Source organism: Ostrinia nubilalis, chromosome 9 (assembly GCF_963855985.1).
Source record: "Ostrinia nubilalis chromosome 9, ilOstNubi1.1, whole genome shotgun sequence".
Lineage (NCBI taxonomy): Eukaryota > Metazoa > Arthropoda > Insecta > Lepidoptera > Crambidae > Ostrinia > Ostrinia nubilalis.
In genome coordinates, this window is record NC_087096.1 from 3,451,734 (window position 1) to 3,475,227 (window position 23,494).

A 23,494-nucleotide genomic window follows, 5' to 3' on the forward strand; every position below is an offset into this window, starting at 1 on the left:
TTAACAAACAATTAGCTACAAAGCTGGACCGTTAAAGAACTGAATAAAACTACTTTTAAAATAAAATATCCAGTACCTGTTTAGACGTAAAAAGTTCATAAAAATCAATACACTGTTATACAAAAATAAATACGTAACTAGGATAATCATTGATATTATACAAAATTGATTTCGCGTACATTACAATACGAAGTAAAATTTACAAAAATTGACTTCATGAAACACTCGTTGCTTTATCTTAAGGAGTAAGGTCAGTTGCAAGAGTTATCCTTGTTATCACATACAGAAGTAGAACTGAAAAAGTGGATACTTTTTTGTGCAACTGACATTACAAATATTGACCTTGCAAAGGACGCAAACGGGCAGACTTGCTGAATGCTTAAAACGATATAAGATACATAATAATATGGGAAATATGGAAGAATTATTTATAAAGAAGGATCACTTATTAACAATTTCTATATTTAATTCGTCTGTATGTAATTTGTCCTATAAGTTTAGGGTTGCATGCAAGAATCTAAAAAATATTAAATATGTCGCAAGATTTAAAAATGTTGGTGAAAGAGACAACGCGTATAAAACGTCACCATTTAAGCCTTGTCTCTTTCACTTCTCAACTCTTCAAAATTCGACTGATGGATAATATAAAAATAAAATTGAACAACGTAAAATTTACTAATTCAAAAATACATACCTAACTATTTTTATGTTTGTGTTCAACATTTTTCCTTTAAGTTAGTTCATTATTTATAAATTAGCTATAATATTTTGAATCCGTCAGCAGTTGGATAGGTTAGTTGTAATATGTATTCATTTGTGCTTGATGTAAAGAATTGCATAAAAAGAGGCCCAAAACATAGATGTAGACAATTCAAGGTACAATAAAAGCCAATTATGAAGGTATTTAACAAAACTACTGACTGCGTTTTACCTCGTCGCAACACTGCCACATTTCATTTTCATTTGTTTTTATCTAATTTCCTATTTTTATAGCAATTTAATCAAAAATACTAAATTAAAAAATCAAAACGATTCGTTTTTCAATCATTTCGTATTGATAAACAAACATTCAAAACCATATAAATAATGTAATGTGATAGTTTTGCGCAGCACAGAATTTACGTTTTTAATTGCTATCGCCGAGGGAATACGATTCACATCTTTTAGCAAGTTTTGACTAAGAACAAGCTGCGGGCTTAGTTTATAAAATTATTTATTATTATTAGCTAATAAAGTGTGCACAAGAAAGCTAAGGACTACTTAATACCACTTAATTCAGTATTGACGTACAAGAAATCATTAGAGTAAAATATTTTTTAAATTAACTTGTGTAATAAATTTCGTGTTAGGTATTTCAATGAGTTATTTCTCTATTTGAATTAAAAATTGATGTACATCAACATCAGGACTATGCAATGCTTTGCTTTCTTGTTCACTTTCTTTCACAATTTCGCTACATATACCTTAGTTCTTTAGAAATTTCCCTAAATGTAAACAAATATGGCCAACTGACATTCACGAATTTTTAGTCTATGTCAGTTGATCTACTAGTGATGCGACAAAATCTCACGTTAATCGCAATAATCTGTAAATGTCATTTACGGACTGCAACAGACGATTATTAGATTATTAAAGATTGTTTTTAAAACTCTTTTATGCTCTTTGGTTTGTATAATTATTAAGATCAATCCCTCTTCTGATTGATGTTGTGATCAGTAATGTGATCGTCAAAATAGGATCTTCTTAATCCCTTTTTTATTTGTTTAGGAAATATAATTTAAATTATACTGTGGGTCTAGACAAAGTGCACAATAAAATCGTAAACCAGTCGAAAAGTGGTCGAAATGCCTTTTTTATGTGACACTCGTCTGTATAATAAAGGAATTCAAAGACTTCTTCGCAAAGTGTGTTGTTGCATTCAATGAAGAAAAAATACATTGTTGAATATAACCTCGTTTATATTTTATTTTAAATTAATATTATCAAAGTAATTGGTAATTGAAATAATTGAATACTTGAAATAAAATCGATAAAATTTACAGATTATTATCTATGAATATTGTCTATGACTTACAGATTTTCCAGAGATAGGACCTAAATTTCAATGTCAAATATCGATTTGACATTTTAACATGAAGCACAAATTTTCACCATCCAAATATTTTGTTAAAATATTTTGTTTTCAAAGTTAGATTTCATATTTGTTTCATCATGAGAATAAAGTTGGTTTCATGACCTTGTGAAATAATGTGTATGATATTAAGAAAACGTGAGTATTATAGTGTAATTGTGTGCACAAGTGTTTGTTTACATCGATGGAAATTTCTAAAGAATTAAGGTTTAGATTGCCTGTATCGTGGTTGCTTGCTACTTACCGTGTGCGCCAGGTGTTTCGCGGTGTCCTTAGTCAGCGCCGAACGCAACGCTATGCGACGGGACACGATGATACGCCGCATATTGGCACGTAGGCCGCAAGTAAGAGATGTATATTTTACTAGCTTTGATATTTGTCTGTCACAGAAAAACTTTATCGCGCGCGTCCCTGTTTCAAAAACCGGGATAAAACTGTCCTATATCCTTTCAAACTATCTATATGCTAAATTTCATCAGATTCGGTTCAGTGGTTTAGGCGTGAAAGCAAGCAAGACAGACAGAGTTACTTCCGCATTTATAATATTAGTATAGATAATCGCGCTCGTCGCTGATTTAGGACACAGTGCTACAGTGTCCGGCTTCCGAGCATAGTTGCCAGGCGTTGTCCGGCCTAGTTGTCCGGCGGGTAGTCGAAGTAGTCCAGCTTGTCCTGCGGCGGCGGCTGCGGCTGCGGCTTGGGCTGACTACGCGCGGCCCACGCGTTCGTGGACGTCAGCGTTGCCCAGCCGGACGGTCTGGAGATACGATAGCAACAATAATGTAGTAACTTAGTGTTAGTTAACCTACCTGTGGGCATTTCTAAGAGTTCCATCTGAAGGGATACTCCGTAAACATTTAGAGAAATAGCGAGTCTCTCGCAAGGTCAGTGTTATGAATGAATTTATTAATCTTCTCTCTGCAGACCTATCTTTCTTCCGACACGGTAGGATTGTTAATTTTTACGACGCGGCTCGCGTACGAGACGATCGTCAACGCATGTTTCCGCCTCATTGCCATAAGCCTCCCGGTAGGATCGTTCCACTTTTCCATAGCCACACCAATCTAACGGTTATAACTGACCGGATCAGGATGCCTATAGGATGTTAAAATAATAATAAAACTAGCCAGCATCGTTTATTTTATAAAAGAGACAGTTTTATTCTTTTTCTTGGTCCTTCGAGCCGGATATGAACCAACGACCTATGGTCTTCACTTGGATTTTTATTGGGTATAATCCCAATCTTAGGGTCTTCGCCCACGGCGACTTTTTGTAGCGATGCAGTCGCGCGTTAGTAGCGCGTAGGCATCACTTCTGTAGTGCGTTGCAAATGCGGCTAACGCGCGTTAGTAGCGATGCTGTCGCTCGTTTACGAAACGCGCGACAACGTCGCCGTGGGCGAGGGCCCTTACAGGCATGCACGAATTTTACTGGTAGACTACCAGTGGTAGTACTCACTTGTTGCCGGCGGCGGCGGCGGCGGCGCTGGAGGCGGCGGGCGGGCGCAGCACGGGCCCGGGCACCTTGCGCTTGCCGGCCTCACGTTGCACGACTTCCAGTATGCTCATCGCGGGCAGCCACGACTGTGCGGAACGAATTATTTTTATTAGTTATCATCCCCCACTAACAGTTAAGATCCTTTTCATACTAGATTTTCAGCAAGGAGAGATTGCTTTGCAAATGAAAGTGGCATAATAGTAACGAAATGTGAAAGTCACGTTTCGTTAGTTTGAAAAAAATCCGAATGAAAATTCGATTCCAATTGCAATGCTGCAAGATTGGTTATTTTTGACATGACATTGACAGATATTTCAAAATCCACCAATCATGCAGTATTTGGACCTCGCGTCTACGTATTGCCTTAAAACCCTCATTAAGATTCAGTTCAAATCGACTGAATCGAGTGAGCTATTGAGTTGTTGTTTATGTTATAAATGTTTTTGATTTTATTTGATTTTGATTTGGTTGTTATTTATCAAAAAGTAAGTGAATATAAAATAATATTTCAGTTCAGCACAGCTTGACGATAGTCTGGTCTGTGAGCACGTAGAATTTTGTCCAATGACCCCAAGCTACCCATCCTTATCGCTCGCGCGTAATTATGTTGCTATCGCGCTCGCACACTCACTGCGGGTGCCAGTCGCACAGACCGGGCTTTAGTAGAAAATACAGTATGTAACAGAAGTGTGTATGTTATACAGCAGAAGGACATTACATTTTTGTTGCAAAATAGCTCTTATTACAAAATCATAAGAATTTGCCATTGTCTAATTAGCACATCACACATGTTTATTGCAAAATCGCACTTATTCCAACTACACAAAGTACCTTCTCGCGGTCGGCGGTGGCGACGACGTTGCGGTTGGGCTCGGCATCGTAGGCCACGCTCTCGCAGCCGAAGTGCTCGCACAGCTCGTGGATGAACTGCCGCTTCTGCCAGTTCATTGATGGGAACGAGTGCGCGCGCGTCTTCTGCTTCGACTGGTGGACAAAATTAATGTATAGTTAATAATATACGTTTGAGTCAAAGTATTATGACCATGAGGATTACAAAACTATTAGCTAATAAATCAAAAATCAAAAAAAGTCAAAATCAAAAGTATTTATTCAGTTTAGACCACAAGTGGCACTTATGAACGTCAAAATATAGTAAATAATAAAAAAAGAAAAGGTAGCCAATAAAATGTTAAGTGTTATATTATTCTGCATTTATGCCTATGTTAAATGCTATGCTAGTGCAGGCGCACTACGCGAGCACGCATTAATAGTTGCGCTTGTCTAGAGCAGGACTTCCCAATCTTTTTTTACTGTGATTCCCTTGCAAGAAGGTGCCTGTTTTATGAGAATAACTTCTAAAAATAGAGCTCAAGTTTGGAAATTGCTACTCTCACCTCTTTTTCTACGTTTATTTTCGATCGCCTCAAGACGCCCTCGAAATAATGCCTGACGCCTCAGAGCGTGCAGGCGACTAACAGTTTGGAAAGCCCTGCCCTAGACGACCAACTTGTGCAATCAAAAAAATCTCATCTAAGGACATAAGCCCGTTTTCGCCATCAATCCCGAATTTTTAAGTGACCCCTATGGTAACACAACAGGAATTTTGTTTTCATAGAAGTCACTTAAAAATTAGGGATTGATGGTGATTGTCACTGAAACTACACGAAATTCACATTATAATTATGTGCACAGCACTGCCCTAAGGCAGCACTGGCAGGGTCGCCATGTAATGTGGGGACCAAGGAGATGGAATCAAAGATGTTAATTGGTCGACGATCGGTTTAATACTGCGTTAAAATGACTTACAGCTAACTTATAAGTATATGCCTTGCATTAAGTTGGTACTAAGGAGAGGTGTGTCATACACTACAATTGTCTCGTATCTACCTTCTTAGCGAGGTGCACGAGCTCCGTAAGCTTGTCATGTATCTGCTGCGCGAAGGCAGGCTCGCGGGCAGCCGTAGCCCGCAGCGTGTCGCTGTAGCGCGGCGCCAGCTTGGCCGACACGTCGGGGTTGCGGATCTGCAGCGCCAGCGCCATCTGCCGCGTGCGCGCCTCCACGCGGCACTCGTCGTCGCAATCCAAGCTGGAAGGAACTCTATTGTTATAGGCGGTAGATCTAGTTTCGTGAAACACTAGCTAATGGTAGCCAAGTAGCTAAAGCCCGGTCTCCGAGCGTAGAATTTTGTCCAATTACCCCAAGCTACCCATCTTTATCGCTCGCGCGTAATTATGTTGCTATCGCGCTCGCACACTCACTGCGGGCGTCCGTCGCACAGTCGCGACAGCAATATAATTACGCGCGAGCGATAAGGATGGGTAGCTTGGGGTCATTGGACGAAATTCTACGTGCTCGGCGACCAAACCATAGCTATAAATATGATTTATAGATGGAATAGGTGATCAGGTAACTTACGTTTTGAGCATGGAGCCTGGACGTTGTACGTCGGATAAATCGACGGAACCGCCTTCTTGCATTTTAGTCGCGGCCAGCGCGCTCATCATCCTGTCAAAGAAAACACAGCCGTCAGAACGAGGCTTCCACGCAACAGTAAAACATTTTCATGTGTTTAGATTCGACACTTACACAAACAACCACGAATTCAGGGTGTTAGCTATCTTCTTAGCTCCTTATCATAAGGTTCTGTTACTATTTAATTTATACCCGTTTTCACCATAAATCCCTAATTTTTAAGTGACCCATATAAAAACAAATTTCATATTATTTGTTACCACAGGGGTCACTTAAAAATTAGGGATTGATGGTGAAAACGGGCATTAGTCTGCCAAGTTGCAACATAACGAATTATTGTCACCGAAGGATAGGGGACTGCGGCAGGGAGGCGGCGCAGGTTAGGGGGCGCCGTCACCTGGTGCCAGAGGAAACTACATTCATTTGTTTGAGTCTCTCGCGTTGTCGGCGTACGCGCCGTCACCTAGTAGCAGTAGACACCATCACCTAGTGGCAGGGGAGCCGCTCACTTGTTGTAGTCGCGCGCGTTGTCGGCGCAGGCGCGGTCGGCGGAGCGGCGGCCGCAGGCGCAGGTGGCGCGCACGGGGCGGCGGCAGGGCGCGGCGCTGGGGCAGGGCGCGCCGGTGCCGAGTGGCAGGGGTGACGTCACCTAGTGGCAGGGGAGCCGCTCACTTGTTGTAGTCGCGCGCGTTGTCGGCGCAGGCGCGGTCGGCGGAGCGGCGGCCGCAGGCGCAGGTGGCGCGCACGGGGCGGCGGCAGGGCGCGGCGCTGGGGCAGGGCGCGCCGGTGCCGAGTGGCAGGGGTGACGTCACCTAGTGGCAGGGGAGCCGCTCACTTGTTGTAGTCGCGCGCGTTGTCGGCGCAGGCGCGGTCGGCGGAGCGGCGGCCGCAGGCGCAGGTGGCGCGCACGGGGCGGCGGCAGGGCGCGGCGCTGGGGCAGGGCGCGCCGGTGCCGAGTGGCAGGGGTGACGTCACCTAGTGGCAGGGGAGCCGCTCACTTGTTGTAGTCGCGCGCGTTGTCGGCGCAGGCGCGGTCGGCGGAGCGGCGGCCGCAGGCGCAGGTGGCGCGCACGGGGCGGCGGCAGGGCGCGGCGCTGGGGCAGGGCGCGCCGGTGCCGAGTGGCAGGGGTGACGTCACCTAGTGGCAGGGGAGCCGCTCACTTGTTGTAGTCGCGCGCGTTGTCGGCGCAGGCGCGGTCGGCGGAGCGGCGGCCGCAGGCGCAGGTGGCGCGCACGGGGCGGCGGCAGGGCGCGGCGCTGGGGCAGGGCGCGCCGGTGCCGAGTGGCAGGGGTGACGTCACCTAGTGGCAGGGGAGCCGCTCACTTGTTGTAGTCGCGCGCGTTGTCGGCGCAGGCGCGGTCGGCGGAGCGGCGGCCGCAGGCGCAGGTGGCGCGCACGGGGCGGCGGCAGGGCGCGGCGCTGGGGCAGGGCGCGCCGGTGCCGAGTGGCAGGGGTGACGTCACCTAGTGGCAGGGGAGCCGCTCACTTGTTGTAGTCGCGCGCGTTGTCGGCGCAGGCGCGGTCGGCGGAGCGGCGGCCGCAGGCGCAGGTGGCGCGCACGGGGCGGCGGCAGGGCGCGGCGCTGGGGCAGGGCGCGCCGGTGCCGAGTGGCAGGGGTGACGTCACCTAGTGGCAGGGGAGCCGCTCACTTGTTGTAGTCGCGCGCGTTGTCGGCGCAGGCGCGGTCGGCGGAGCGGCGGCCGCAGGCGCAGGTGGCGCGCACGGGGCGGCGGCAGGGCGCGGCGCTGGGGCAGGGCGCGCCGGTGCCGAGTGGCAGGGGTGACGTCACCTAGTGGCAGGGGAGCCGCTCACTTGTTGTAGTCGCGCGCGTTGTCGGCGCAGGCGCGGTCGGCGGAGCGGCGGCCGCAGGCGCAGGTGGCGCGCACGGGGCGGCGGCAGGGCGCGGCGCTGGGGCAGGGCGCGCCGGTGCCCGAGTGGCAGGGCGCGGCGCACGGGTGCCCGCAGCTGGGGCGCTTCTCGTTGCACGGCTGAGTGCATCTGGGGGACATAAATATGAGTCAAACTCGAGATCTATTTATCCTAAAGACATTCTTGTAAAGCCTTATAGTTCTTGCAACTCACGAAGGCGAGTGAGCTTTACTTATGTGTGTACGTGTACAACTGTACATAACGAAGTGTAGTCTATCAAAACTTTTGAAAAATTAACAGTAGCGAGCCACCACACATGTAAAGCTCATTCGCCTTCGTGAATTGAAACTACTATAGCTTAAAACAGATTTTGACAAATTATTAGAATTTTCTAAATTCTCGAATTAATTCCTAGTGGTTGCTTTTTTCATCACCAAAAGAATTTACACGGTAAGCATGTTATACTCACTTGCTAGTGTCGCATTCTCCCTTGTGGCAGGTCTTGATGCAGGTGTGCTTCCCGCAAGGTAGCGGCTTGCCGCACGGCAGCCCACACGAGAATTCGTCTTGCGAGCATGGTATCGTTTTTCGCTCCTGTCGAAATATATTTTACATTTTAACAACAGTCAATGAGGCAGTTACACTTGCGCAGGGTACATTAACGCGTACTAGTTGGCGCCCCTAGTGGATAGAACTTTACAGTGGCGCCACCTTGTGAGTGCCACAGTGTAAGCGTACAGAAAGTAGAAAGACTACAGTTTCGGCGCTTACTAGTTTCCGTCAACTAGAGAGCGCAAATTGATAACAATCGGCACTTTAAAAAGATAACATTTTATTTAGATAAAAAGGGGCGGGGCGTTTTAAGGGCGTGGTTTAACGTCTCCGTAGAGCTAATGGTAGGCTGTGGGGCGTTACCTGGTAATTTTCACGCACCGCATGTATAGGAGCTCCTCGAAACCTAATTTCCTGATGAGGACCCAGTGATGAATGTTACCTCGTGTTACTCGTGGTAGGGCTTGGTTGGACGCAGGGCAGTCAATCTTGCGCGCTTCGTGTACAAACGAAGCTCCTCGAAGCCTAGTGACCTAGTGTACTGACGACGAGTCACCTCGTGCTGGCCGTGGCAGCGCTTGGTGGTGAGCACGACGCAGGGCGGGCAGTCGCCGGTGTGGCACGAGTGGTGCGGCGGGTGCAGACAGGCGCGGCGGCGGCGGCACGGCGCGTCGCAGGAGCTCCTCGAAGCCTAGTGACCTGGTGTACTGACGACCAGTCACCTCGTGCTGGCCGTGGCAGCGCTTGGTGGTGAGCACGACGCAGGGCGGGCAGTCGCCGGTGTGGCACGAGTGGTGCGGCGGGTGCAGACAGGCGCGGCGGCGGCGGCACGGCGCGTCGCAGGAGCTCCTCGAAGCCTAGTGACCTGGTGTACTGACGACCAGTCACCTCGTGCTGGCCGTGGCAGCGCTTGGTGGTGAGCACGACGCAGGGCGGGCAGTCGCCGGTGTGGCACGAGTGGTGCGGCGGGTGCAGGCAGGCGCGGCGGCGGCGGCACGGCGCGTCGCAGGAGCTCCTCGAAGCCTAGTGACCTGGTGTACTGACGACCAGTCACCTCGTGCTGGCCGTGGCAGCGCTTGGTGGTGAGCACGACGCAGGGCGGGCAGTCGCCGGTGTGGCACGAGTGGTGCGGCGGGTGCAGGCAGGCGCGGCGGCGGCGGCACGGCGCGTCGCAGGAGCTCCTCGAAGCCTAGTGACCTGGTGTACTGACGACCAGTCACCTCGTGCTGGCCGTGGCAGCGCTTGGTGGTGAGCACGACGCAGGGCGGGCAGTCGCCGGTGTGGCACGAGTGGTGCGGCGGGTGCAGGCAGGCGCGGCGGCGGCGGCACGGCGCGTCGCAGGCTGGTGGCCGCGCGCCACAGCGTACTGGTGGGAGTAAGACTTGCGCGCCGCAGGTGCAACGGAGCTCCTCGAAACCTGAGAGTTTGATCAGTAGTTTAGGAAAGGCGACCGGTCACATGGCTTTTTTACTTTTTAATAAGCAAAGGCGTTAATTGACACGCAAATCAGGCGTGCAGTAAACGACCATACGTTGTTGCTACAGCGACGCGGGCCGTCATTTGTTTTTTTTTTTTTTACTTTTTAACATAAACAAATCAAAGGCACTCCACTGACGCGTGAGTTTAACGCGTAATGTTTAGTGTTTTGACGCGGCAACCGCGATTATTTTTAAATTAAATTAAAACTAAAGCTAAGGCATTCACGGTAAGGACACAACATGCAGTTTACATAGAATTTTTCTTGACAAAACACTTCAAAGGCACTCACTGACGCGCGGGCACGGCGCACAGTGCCCGGTGTGGCAGAACTCCTCGCAGCGGTGCAGCTGGCACGACAGCGTGCGCGCGCGTCATGAGGCGGCAAGGGCGATGGTCATTTTATTTTATTTTATTTATTTATTAGGTACACCAACAAAGTCATTTGTTTTTTTTTACTTTTTAAATCGAAACAAATCAAAGGCTCCACTGACGCGTGAGCTTAGCGCGTAATGTTTAGTGTTTTGACGCGGCAACCGCGACAGTCACGTGATTATTTTATAATTTTTTAATTAAAACTAAAGCTAAGGCATTCACGGTAAGGACAACATGCAGTTTACGTAGAATTTTTCACATTTTAAATGACATAACACTTCAGAGTTATAGATGACCCACGCTGAACTGTCCCACCAAACTCAATGACAGGGGGGCGCTACCATCGTTCAACTTTATGGTTTCCAACATGGCAAAAATCGGAAGCAGCGATCCGGTATTGACGGTGGCGTCCCACTGTCAATGTCATGGATAGGACAGTTCAGTATTTTGGAACTGTACTCACTGACGCGCGGACACGGCGCACAGTGTCCGGTGTGACAGAACTCCTCGCAGCAGTGCAGCACGACAGCGTGTGCGCGCGTAATACGCGACAAGGGCGATGGTAATTTTTTTTTTTACTTTTTAACATAAACAAATCAAAGGCACTCCACTAACGCGTGAGCTTTGCGCGTAATGTTTAGTTTTTTGACGCGGCAACCGCGACAGTCACGTGATTATTTTGTAATTTTTAAATTAAAACTAAATCTAAGGCATTCACAGTCATGACAAAACATGCAGTTTACATAGAATTTTTCACATTTTTAATGACAAAACACTTCAAAGGCACTCACTGACGCGCGGGCACGGCGCACAGTGTCCGGTGTGGCAGAACTCCTCGCAGCGGTGCAGCTGGCACGACAGCGTGCGCGCGCGTCATGAGGCGGCAAGGGCGATGGTCATTTGTTTTTTACTTTTTAAATCGAAACAAATCGAAGGCCCTCCACTAACGCGTGAGCTTAGCGCGTAATGTTTAGTTTTTTGACGCGGCAACCGCGACAGTCACGTGATTATTTTTACCCGACTACGGCAAAGCAAAAGGAGGGTTATGATTTTGACAGGCTATGTATGTATGTATGTTCATCTGTTCCCTCGTAACTTCTAAACTACTTATCAGAATTCGACAAATGACATATCATTAGAAGCGTCTTAATTGTCCGCTGGTTATAGGCTATATGGAGTTTCACAAAATCGAATGTGGCGCCCTCGAATGAGTAAAAAAATAAAGTTAAGATAAATATGCCGTGTTTGGTATCAATTGAAAGCGCTTTACTTGTTAAATTAAATTAAAACTAAAACTAAGGCATTCACGGTAAGGACACAACATGCAGTTTACATATAATTTTTCTTGACAAAACACTTCTGCGGTACTCACTGACGCGCGGGCACGGCGCACAGTGTCCGGTGTGGCAGAACTCCTCGCAGCGGTGCAGCTGGCACGACAGCGTGCGCGCGCACACCACGGCGCAGCGGTGCGACGACGCCGCGCAACACACGGTGCGGCAGCGGTGCCGGCCGCACGACAGCTTCTGTTGGGGGAACTTGGACTTTAATGCAAAGGAACTGGAACGTGTAAAAGTGCTTTTTAAAAGCCTATTAGAAAAATAAATTAGTTTTATTCGTTTTTTTAAATACGGTGTGCACGCGCTGGCGGCATCAACAGGCTGGGAAGAACAGCGCTGTGTCCTAAACTGCGGTCATAGAACCTTGGCGCAACACCCCGCTAATCCACGCTAAATTTTGTCAGTGTGTGCGTGCGCGCCGCATACGTATTGGCGCGCTCACATACAAACCGCACTCGGTGCGTTTCTATGAAGATGACCTACTCATTTGTATTTACTCTGGTTCAACGCTATGTTGGGAAGTGAAAGGAGGCGGTCTTTCTGCGATTAATGCCCGTTTTCACCATCAATACACAGTCTTCTTACAGAAGGAGCCTTCGGAGCGCGAGCGGGAGGATAATTCTCTCGCCCCAGAGTTACACAGGCGAAGAAGGAGGAGAAGGCGGTCGTATGAGCGTCCTTCTCTTGCCCTAGATAGCGACCAATAGGCCGGGGTTGCGAGGAAGCCCTTACCACCTTTCAAAGTGAATAGTTTGGCGTTGGAAGCTATTCCTGGGGGTCATTCGGCTTTCCGCAAGGGAGGCGCGTAGGGACCGTCGCCGGTGGTGTCGCGGAACTCAAAGGCTTCGGCCGGGATACTCATGACTCGACAACATTCCTGTTGCTATAGTATTGAATTCTGACAACACACAATATTAAGGCGGGAAGAGCCTGGACGCGGGCAGCGCAGGACCGGTCGTTATGGAAATTTTTAGGGGAGGCCTTTGTCCAGCAGTGGACGTCATTTGGGTACACAATATTAAGCCTTCCGCAGATGGGTTAAAGTTGCAAATTACTCACGAACCTTATTACACTTCTTCTGGCACAGCACGTTGTTGATCATCTGCGATAGCTCCGCGCAAGGCACCTCGCGGCTGGAGTGCCCGCAGCGACATTGGACTAATGTCTTGTCGGGACACACGGGACATTCGCCTGGGGGAAATAATAAAGCTTTGAACAGGCTGTTTCTAAAAGAAGTGTGAATAGAACGTAATGGCATGTATGATAATAGAGGTTTCTGATATCAAGTTCCACCTCTAGGCCTAGGATGCACGCCGCGATAAAAGCTTATCACGCTATTTTATTGATTTTACGCGATAAGACCATACATTTGTCGTCTAAAATTATCGATAAGATTGTATCGCGATGCGCATCCTAGCCCGGCTGGTCACGTTATAAGAACGCCTTGGAATAATAAGTTATGTATATTAACCTGTATTTTGAACTAATAACATCGTAATAAGTACTAGAATAATCTCAACATGTAGCACCTTAACACCGTTGTAATAAGAGCGACTTTGCAACAAACATGCGCTTTATAAGCTTACCTTCATGGCAGTCCAGCTTGCAGAAGTGCTTATCTCCAGCTGGTCCACAAGGCAGCGGCTTGGCACAGATGCCACCGCACAGCGGGATAGGGTCCGTGCACGACTTGCGCGAGTCTTTGTCTAACCTGTACAGATGGAAAGAGAGGGAAGTATTATTATTATGCTTCGTTAGGTAAACAAATAAAAAAGTGTAAGGCGGTCTCGAAATTGAATCTGACACAAATGGGACAATATTGACAGGCACAGGTATGTAATGCATAAGTTTTTTACTTAAGTTATCATCGTATTCTCTATCCAAATAACGAAACGATTACCACAAGCCGGCTGCAACTTACAACCATACGCCTACCGGGATGAATGTCGGCTAAACGTTCTTAGTCTGCGGGCATGAAACTGGCGACGGCAGAGTGGGGCGATCGCAATACTACGCCTCATAGCAGCCGCTCCGACATCGTATCACCCCGTCATCGCTCGGCCGTCGTCAGTTTCGTGCCCGCAGACGTATGCCCGTTTTCACCATTAATCCCTAAGTTTTAAGTGACCCCTATGGTAACACATAATATGAATTTTATTGGTATAGGGGTCACTTAAAAATTAGGGATTGATGGTGAAAACGGGCATTAGACTACGGAGTGACACGTCCTTTCCAAACTTACTTCTTCTTCCCTCAAGGACACGTGAGCACCAGGCGCGGCAGCAGGCGGCAGGGCGCGTGGCACGCGACAATTACCAGAGGCAAATGAAGGATTTGGCCTACATTTCCCACTCTGACCAGTCAGTTTGGGGAGTAAGAGATCAATCCAAAATTAGACTCAATTTATGGCTACATACTTCTTCCCACAGGGACACGTGACGACTAGCGAGGAGGTCCGTCACAATTATAAAAGGAAAATAGAGGATTTGCTCTATACTTTCGACGCTGGCTAGACTGGTCGCGTCTCAACTTTGAGAATGACTGGCCGATGCGTGATCCGGGGAACGCGGGTTCGGTCCTCGCCGCCGCTTGGCTATTGTGGTGAGCTCACTCGTGACACAAGCATATTTAGCTTAGTACGAGGGGCTAACGGGACGTAATTATATTGCGTCGCGCTCGCACACTCACTGCGGCCGCCCGTCGCACAGTCGCGACAGCAATATAATTACGCGCGAGCGATAAGGATGGGTAGCTTGGGGTCATTGGACAAAATTCTATCTAAATAGAGGATTTCGCCTACATTTAAAACGCTGACCAGTCAGTTTACTTACTTACTTCTTCTTCCCGCAGTGACACGTGACGACCAGCGACGAGGTCCTTCACATTTATCAAAGGAAAATGGAAGATACTTTCGATGCTGGTCATTGGACGAATTATATGTACTAGGCGACCGGACTTTAATTACTAATAACCTATTTAAAAATCTTACTTGTTCTTCCCGCACGGACACGTGAGCACCAGGCGCGGCAGCAGGCGGCAGGGCGCGCAGGGCGGCGCGTGGCACGCCAGCGTGCACACGTGGCGGCCGCACGCCAGCACGCGCGCGCACGCCGAGCCGCACGACCACTGCTGCTGGCTGCCCGTCTCGCGAGTGCACGGCACCGAGCGGCTCTTGGCCGCGGGGCACGCGACATATTACCAGAGGCAAATGGAGGATTTCGCCTACATTTCCCACGCAGTCAGTTTGGGGAGTAAGATTTCAATCTAAATAAGACTCAATTTATGGCTACTTACTTCTTTCCACAGGGACACGTGAAGACCAGCGAGGAGGTCCCTCATATTTATAAAAAAAATTGAGATTGAAACGACTGGCCGACTCGTCATCTGGGGATCGCTGGTTCGGTCCCCGCCGCCGCTTGACTATTGACATTGTGGTGAGCTCACTCGTGACACAAGCATATTTAGCTTAGTACGAGGGGCTAACGTGACGTAATTATATTGCTGTCGCGCTCGCACACTCACTGCGGCCGCCCGTCACGACAGTAAGATAATTACGCGCGAGCGATAAGGATGGGTAGCTTGGGGTCATTGGACGAATTATATGTACTAGGCGACCGGACTTTAATTACTAATAACCTATTTAAAAAGTCTTACTTGTTCTTCCCGCAGGGACACGTGAGCACCAGGCGCGGCAGCAGGCGGCAGGGCGCGCAGGGCGGCGCGTGGCACGCCAGCGTGCACACGTGGCGGCCGCACGCCAGCACGCGCGCGCACGCCGAGCCGCACGACCACTGCTGCTGGCTGCCCGTCTCGCGAGTGCACGGGACCGAGCGGCTTTTCGCGGCGGGGCAGTAGCACACTAAAAAGAAAAATAGATAAGTGATAGATTTTTACTTTAAAGTACTTTAAAGTACTCAAGGATATCGATTTTACCAAGATATTTTTAATACCAATATACCACCAATTTTTTTGCTGTATCATTAGTTTAAGGCTTGGTATTTCTGCTAAAGTAGGTATTTCGCGCTGTCAAAATCTGCGCGCGCAATACTTCGCCGAAGACAGCGCGCCAAAGAGCTCTCGCGGCTACACAGTATAGAAATACGCAGTTTAGAAATACGCAGTTGGTTAGGTTAGGTTGACTTCCTTCCGTTCAAGCGTCACACTCATAGCACTTTCTAATACAAATCATATCCAAGTGATACAAATTAAAACAACTTTCAACATTTTTGGGAATATATTTTAGAATCGATTAAATATAGAATATAACTGCCAAAGTAAACACGGTTCAAAGAGACGTGGCGTCACCCGACCTTCCGGAAGTTCCGCGCCGGCTAAAAGAATTTCAAGATTACGTCACCCGACTTATCGGTAGATCCTCGGGAGCTTGAGCGATTGGAAAAACATTTTATGATCAGTTACTCGTAGTAGCGATTATTTAGAGCTTGGATAATAAATTATAGTTGTTGCAATTCACAAAGCTTTGCATGTAGTTAATTACATTAATCAGTACACGCATCAATTTTGTTCAGTCTTTTTGTTTATTAATAAATAAAAATATCATACTAAAATTGCATACATATTTGTTTGTATTGTTCTGGGTGTTTTCTTTCCATAATTTATGTATAACGTATGTACGGGGCTCTGTATCGAAAATCACTATGATCAATGAGCATCACACACGGTTACCTGGAGTGCATTACCGCAGCAAAATTTTTATAAATGTTGTGCTTTAGAGAGTCGAGAGTATAGCAGATAATTAGTCCATCGTGAGCAGAAATTTGTCCACTAATAGCAAAATTCGTTCAAATTATAGTTCTAAAGTTATTAGGAAAACACCGATTTTGCTGGGGTAACGTTTCAAATATTACCCTGGCAAATTTTTTTTTAAAGTCGTTCTATCCCGGAACCAAACACATGGATAGATAGCTCTTGTTGCGTAGTAATTTTTCCACGAATAGCAAAATTTGTTCGTGTTCCGGTTCTCAAGTTATTTAGAATTTTGCTGGGGTAATATTTTGTGATGTCCCAGATCTCGTAAATGGCTCAACGCAGAAGTTTGAAAAAAATACCAATGATAGACCTTGATATTATGTCCAAATTAGTTCAAACATTAGTCATTGATTTGAATGATAAACACAAGTGTAATTAAAAGATTTCAGAAAATCAGATAAAACGGATTTGTGAGTAAACCAGTACTCTTACAATAGAATAAAAAGGTGTAGCATGTACCCTTGGTACACCTTTATAACCACAGTAAGTTTTTGGCTAAAAGATTCTTCTATCTTGCAGTTTAGACTTTTATTACAGACCTCAGACAGTATTTTTGGAAAACTTTTACGCATGGTGGAGGAAGGGACGCTCTAGAACAGTGGTTCTTAACCGGTGGTCCGCGGACCACTGGTGGTCCCTGGAGGCATTCCAAGTGGTCCACGATGTGCACTTGCACACCTTGGTCAAAACCACTTTTAACTGATTTTTGCAGTCAAACTGGTTTTGACCGATTATGAGGTGGTCCCTGACAAGACAGAAATTTGGTAAAATGGTCCCTCATGACTTAAAAGTTAAGAACCACTGCTATAGAGACTCAAAACTACAAGGATACACATGAACTCCAGTTTTAAATCTGTTGACATCTGCTGCATCTGCCATCTTCTTGGCTAGAAGATTCTTCTATCTTACAGCTTAGACCTTTAGCTACAGACCTTAGACATTATTTTTTATTATTTATTTGTGTCAGTGTGCTCTTCTAAAGAGTGTAAGACGATTGTATGTAGGTACTATTAAAATGTAATTTTAACTCATTGGTTTTGTCTCATATTTGAGGAATGTACTATGTATCATGAGTAGAGTCTTCGTTTAAAAGGATGCGAACGATTCAAATTTCAATAGGTAGACAAAATTGATAATTCTTAAAATTATCAAAAATTTAAGCTTTCTCCAGTAACACTGATATTATTATACTGTGACTCATCAAAGTCATTATTGTCAAAAATATTGACAAATCGCGAACTGTCACGGCCAAAAAACTGACACGCGTCCGTCCTCCGTAAGCGCCACCGCGCGACTGATTGAGATTGTCCAAGCCGTCATGGACGATTTTTTCCACATTTTTTAACATAGTAACTAAATAAGACGCAATATAAAAATTTCATCCGTTAAAAGCCCTCAAGTTATTTCTGAACTTTAGTTTAGTAAAAGATTTAGAATCTCAAATCGCTTATTTTAAAAATAAAACCATAAATAGAAAACGAATAGAGGTAACTTTGGGAATTTATTCTATCGAGTCAACTTCATCAAATCGTGTTTCCATCCGTTAATAGCCCTAGAAAATATCCTCAACTATGCCCAATAAAAATCTTAGCCTTTAATTTTACTGTTTAGTACCTCAAAAATTAAAAATGAAAACCTCATTTTCGCCATTTTCTCTGCTACCCGGCCTTAATATGAATTCTTATTCCAATGTGTAAACACACGTTTACACACTGCTATAGCGCCAGCGATAAAATTGATGTTTTGCTGTGCCCTTGCAGGGCGTCACATGTAGTATACCTCTATTTTGCAACAACATATAAATTGTAATGTGACCTGCAATAAACGTTTTTGAATTTGAATTTGTACTAGTTTTGTTTTGATTAGTATGAGGCCTTTCACAGCGACGGCGAGTGCCGCTGCCGCTCCAGCATAGCGTGTAAACGCGCTAAATTTCTTCTGCACAGTCCACATACATTACTGTTTTTCAAAAAGCTTGTTATTCTAAAACCAGCCTTATTACCTTGCGTGACGGTTTTCGCGTGCACGCCGCAGTTCAGCGTCTTGTGATACGTGCGCCCGCATACTTGCATTACTTCAGGAAGCCTGCCACTCTATTGTGAGCCTAACGCTAACAATTTCTCATGCAATGTCCACACACACTATTACTTTCCAAAAAGCTGTCATTCAAAAACCAGCCTTATTACCTTGCGTGACAGTCTCTTCGCAGTCCTGGCATGCGCCCTCGTGGCACGGCGCTTGACAGGCGTGCGCGCCGCAGGTCAGCGTCTTGTGGCAAGTTCGCCCGCACACTTGCGGGAGTTTGCTGCTGCATAGAACGGAGCGTGTTTCGGCGCCGCAGCCGCATTTTCTGTTGGTAGTAATTTTAAATTAGGTAAAAATTTTAGCGATGAACACAATGACGATGCGAGGTGACGTCACAATTTTTAATTTTTGTTTAAGTTGGGTGGGTAATATCAAATGCGTCATGTATGTTTGATGTCTACAAACAAAAGGAGTCAGTTTGGCTGGCGAATGAATACATCGAACTTCACGTTGATACAGTCAGCGTCGAAATGTTCGTGACACCTAAAGCAGCCAAAAAGATCGTAACACGTCTTTATTACAACTGGAATAAGGTTGTGTTATCAACTATTCGACACTGATTGTAATAAGTACTGTACTCACTTGCTGACGGTAGCCTGACAGGGCGGACACGGCCCGGGATGACACAGCAAGGTACACGGATGCGGGCAGGCTCTAGGCCGCTTGCAGGACTTCCCGCAAGTGTGAGCGCCGCTGCCACCGCGCTGGTACTTTAGACCACTGATATAGCCACTAAACTAACTAATTACATGTTGGTGTGTACTATGTACTTACTTGCTGACAGTGGCCTGACAGGGCGGGCAAGGCCCGGGATGACACAGCAAGGTACACGGATGCGGGCAGGCTCTAGGCCGCTTGCAGGCCTTGCCACAAGTGTGAGCGCCGCTACCACCGCGTTGGTACTTTTTAGACCACTGATATAGCCACTAAACTAACTAACTACATGTTGGTGTGTACTATGTACTTACTTGCTGACAGTGACCTGACAGGGCGGGCAAGGCCCGGGATGACACAGCAAGGTACACGGATGCGGGCAGGCTCTAGGCCGCTTGCAGGCCTTGCCACAAGTGTGAGCGCCGCTACCGCCGCGTTGGTACTTTAGACCACTGATATAGCCACTAAACTAACTAACTAACTACATGTTGGTGTGTACTATGTACTTACTTGCTGACAGTGGCTTGACAGGGCGGACAAGGCCCGGGATGACACAGCAAGGTACACGGATGCGGGCAGGCTCTAGGCCGCTTGCAGGCCTTGCCACAAGTGTGAGCGCCGCTACCGCCGCGTTGGTACTTTAGACCACTGATATAGCCACTAAACTAACTAACTAACTACATGTTGGTGTGTACTATGTACTTACTTGCTGACAGTGGCTTGACAGGGCGGACACGGCCCGGGATGACACAGCAAGGTACACGGATGCGGGCAGGCTCTAGGCCGCTTGCAGGACTTGCCACAAGTGTGAGCGCCGCTGCCACCGCGCTGGTACTCAGGAGCGCGAGTCGCGCCACACATGCAGCGGTATTCGGTGGGGATCTCTTCGCTTGTGTTCTGGCAGGCGGGGCAACGCCATTTCCCCTCTAAAATAGTGATGTATTCGAATGTTTATGTTTATTGTGAGTAAATGGTGCTGTTTCGAATTTGTATTTCTTTTGTCAGTTTTGTGCAGTAATTTATGTATATTCTCTGATTAAAGGAAAAACATATTAAAAGGAAAAATATGCAAAAATGTACTATGACATTAACCTTGTGTAACATTTACTTTATTAGGTAAGTTTATAAGCTTTTTCCTCCTTAATATGACTAATTTTACCGACAGGAAAAACTTTTCACTGGAAAAGTTTTGTATACAAAAATTGATAACATGTTAAAATTATTCAACCAACAAATGTTAGGTATCTGATGATATGAAAAATTGGCTATTAGTCCAAATCACAAACTGGTTAAACTGATGAACTGACTAATGATATAAATAATTATATTCGGTGTACCAAATTGTATATTTATCTGTAAAAATGTCCAGAATACAATAAAGACTAAAAAAAAGTTAAACTGTCATACCAACAACACTGCTCATGGCCCACTTTCGGATGCACCGCAGATGGAGTACGTGGTAGCAATTGCCGCAGGACCACACGGGGTCGATCTGCTTGACGCGCTCGCAGCACACCAGGCACTCCAGAGTGCCCTTGTCCAGCTGCTCACTCAGTCTCTCCCGCTGGGTCATTTCTGTGTGTGCTGCAGATAAAAAAAAAAATAATGTTTAGTTAAATAGATGGTGCTTTGTTAGTGTTCTCTTTTGGACAATTTGTAAGTTAAGTTTCCAGATGTAAGTCTTAAAAACTATTATTCATGTAATTATGTGGCTCTTTTAGTAAATAAAGGATCCTTTGACTTTTTTCCTTTTCTGTTAGGTATGAAATCTCTTGCTAGAAAATCACTAAAATCTAATTTATTACATTTACAGATCTGTTTCTATGTATATCTAAAGGAAATAAATAATAAAATAACTTACCTGTCTCTGCAGTTTGTTTGTTTCTGAATTTAGGACTGGGATTTTCTTGTTTTGCCAACCTCTCTGCTTTCTCCTCTTTGTATTGCAAATAACTGTTTGCATACTGCTCATCCTCTGTGTAATTTCTTTCAGCTCGGAGTCTCTGACTTCCTGCCCAGTTCCGGTTCCTGCCGGAACCTTCCCCTTTTCCATTACGATGGTCCTGCCCTCTCTTATTTATAGAACTATTATAAAAAGTAAGACCATCAGCATCTTGTTTTTTAGATTTACCATTGGACTTTGATTGATTCCTATCAGGTCTATTGTTTGACTCATAGTTGTGACTATTTGAGTCTTGGTAACGGTTCCTGTCACGGTCGCGATCCCGGTTTCTGTTGCTATTCTCCTGATGTCTATAGTTGTCTTGATAGCGACTGTTATGTTTAGTTTCACCATTCTGTTGAGATGACTGTGGTCTCTCTCTCCAGTTGGTGTCAGAAGAGCTTCCATGACTCTTTTTATACTCAGTAGCACCATTATTACTACTATTAGAGTTGGTCGTTTCAGGGACATTTTGAACACTTCTTGAAGGCTTTGCTTTAGTACTTTTTGGCACAAATTCAGAAGCAGTTGGAGTTAAGTTTGATTTGAGTATTAACTCATTTGAGTAGGAAGCTTGTTCTTGTGGCTGTTGCTCATACTGACTTTGATTGTATGATTCTGCACCATTCTGGCTATTTGAAGAGTTACCTGCATAATAACTGTCTACTTGTGAATTTTGGGAGGTAGATGGCATATTTTGATAATCATATTGACCATAATTCTGATACTGTGAATTATTGTAGTTATTAGCACTAGGTTGAGGCGCCCCATTGCTTTGCATTTGATTTATAAACTCATTGAAGCTCACATACTGTTGGTTGGCGGAGTCATATTGTTGATTAGGATTGGGATAGTAACCTTGATTTGCATATTGAGTATTCAGATCTCCGTTCCAGGTATTTTCACCTTGGTATTGGTTGTTGTACACGTAAGAATTGTTCCACTGTGACATTTTAGTTGCAAATGTGGTGTAATGCTTGGTGTGAAAAATTCGGGATAATTCCGCTGTTTCAGGTGTTGATGAGTTGCGGCGACCACAGGCCGAGGCCTGAGGCCTTAGAGCTGAAGACCTTAAGCTCTGTAACCAGAAATAGGAGTTTCGTTATCATTATGTTGATAGGAACAGTAGCGACATGTGATTTAGAATTTTAGGGAAAATGTGGACCACTTACCGCTAGCTCGGTCTTTTTCTTTAGCCTATCAGTTTATAAATAAGTAGAAATGAACAAAAAATAAACTAAAATAATTTAACAAATTATAAAATTGTAAGAAATAACGATGTGTCAAGATGATTCGGAATCAGTTTGAAGGGGAAGGAGAGGTGGGACGGGAAGAAGTCGACGTTGACAGTGTTTTAGGTACTTTTACATGCCAATGTACCATAAAAACTACCATTGAGTTAAAAAAAAAACTAAAACTAAATAAAACTAAAAATTGAATCAACTTATCAATGTCAAACATTATTGAATAAAATTTATAGTTATTTTACGTAAATTTAATGGTTTTTAACCTTTCCTCATCGATTTGTAAATTAAGTCTTTAGTTAAGACAATCGACGACACTATAAAGTATCTCGTGTTGTCAAGGCGTGTTTCTGTCTAAACATATTTTTACTACAGGATCATTCTTTTAAAAACTTCTGCTCTATTATGTATCTATTTATTAACTTGTGGCCTCGCAAGTCGCAAAGTAGACGCGCAAATAGACACTGAAATGCACTAAAAAGATCAATCTTCTTCTTCTTCTTTATAGCCTGACCGGGAACATAAAAACCCTGGCATAGAGGCTCGTCAATTGCATTTGATAGTGCAACACTGAGTACAGTCGTACCTGTGTTAAATTAATAGGCTAACTTTATGTATCAGGATTCAGGATTACGGGCTAATTTGATATTTTCATAAATTAACGAAAAAATATTATTATAGGTAACTGAGGTGGAATTGTGTAAAGCAATCGTTATCATTTGACAGTTCATAACGTACGATTATTCTGTCAAACGCTTTGTTTAACTGACTTTATCGTACGTTATGAACTGTCAAATGATTACGATTGCTTTACACAATTCCACCTCTGGTTTAAATAAATTAAATGAAACCATCAATCGAGTTAGTAGGATTTATTTTATTATTCATCAATAATCAAATTCAGAACTTGAATATTCAACTGCAATGTCTGCTCATGAACGCTTCAAACTCGGTACTTCTTTCCCAATTCCATAAAATTCAACACTTAGAAAGTGACAAAAAACTTTAAAATAGGTAGTTGAAACAAACCACAGCTAATTTTCATAGTGGACTGTACTATACGATAAACATGTCAGTCAATTTGA

General features: G+C 45.4%; 1 protein-coding gene across 1 annotated transcript; it reads right to left on the minus strand.

Annotated features, from left to right (window-relative positions):
* Positions 1 to 1,753: 1,753 nt before the first annotated feature.
* On the minus strand, positions 1,754 to 22,479 carry LOC135074412 (protein shuttle craft). Its single transcript, XM_063968696.1, has 17 exons — positions 22,338 to 22,479; positions 21,085 to 22,243; positions 20,631 to 20,807; positions 19,930 to 20,149; positions 18,671 to 18,834; positions 15,369 to 15,573; positions 13,301 to 13,425; positions 12,778 to 12,905; positions 11,747 to 11,900; positions 9,744 to 9,940; positions 8,441 to 8,565; positions 7,915 to 8,100; positions 6,045 to 6,134; positions 5,516 to 5,714; positions 4,460 to 4,612; positions 3,590 to 3,714; positions 1,754 to 2,888 (listed from the first exon to the last, which is right to left on the minus strand). Exons 2-17 carry the CDS (start codon positions 22,115 to 22,117, stop codon positions 2,765 to 2,767), a joined length of 3,405 nt encoding a protein of 1,134 aa, XP_063824766.1. The 5' UTR covers positions 22,118 to 22,243; positions 22,338 to 22,479; the 3' UTR covers positions 1,754 to 2,764.
* Positions 22,480 to 23,494: the final 1,015 nt, after the last annotated feature.

Bases quoted from the DNA above. Each gene is read 5' to 3' on its own strand.
- LOC135074412 (XM_063968696.1), bottom strand. From the start codon at position 22,117: ATGTCACAGTGGAACAATTCTTACGTGTACAACAACCAATACCAAGGT. The intron at 20,808-21,084 runs GTAAGTTATTTT...TTTTATCTGCAG, and splicing joins CAAACAAACTGCAGAGACAG to CACACACAGAAATGACCCAG. The intron at 5,715-6,044 runs GTAAGTTACCTG...AGTTCCTTCCAG, and splicing joins CCAGGCTCCATGCTCAAAAC to CTTGGATTGCGACGACGAGT.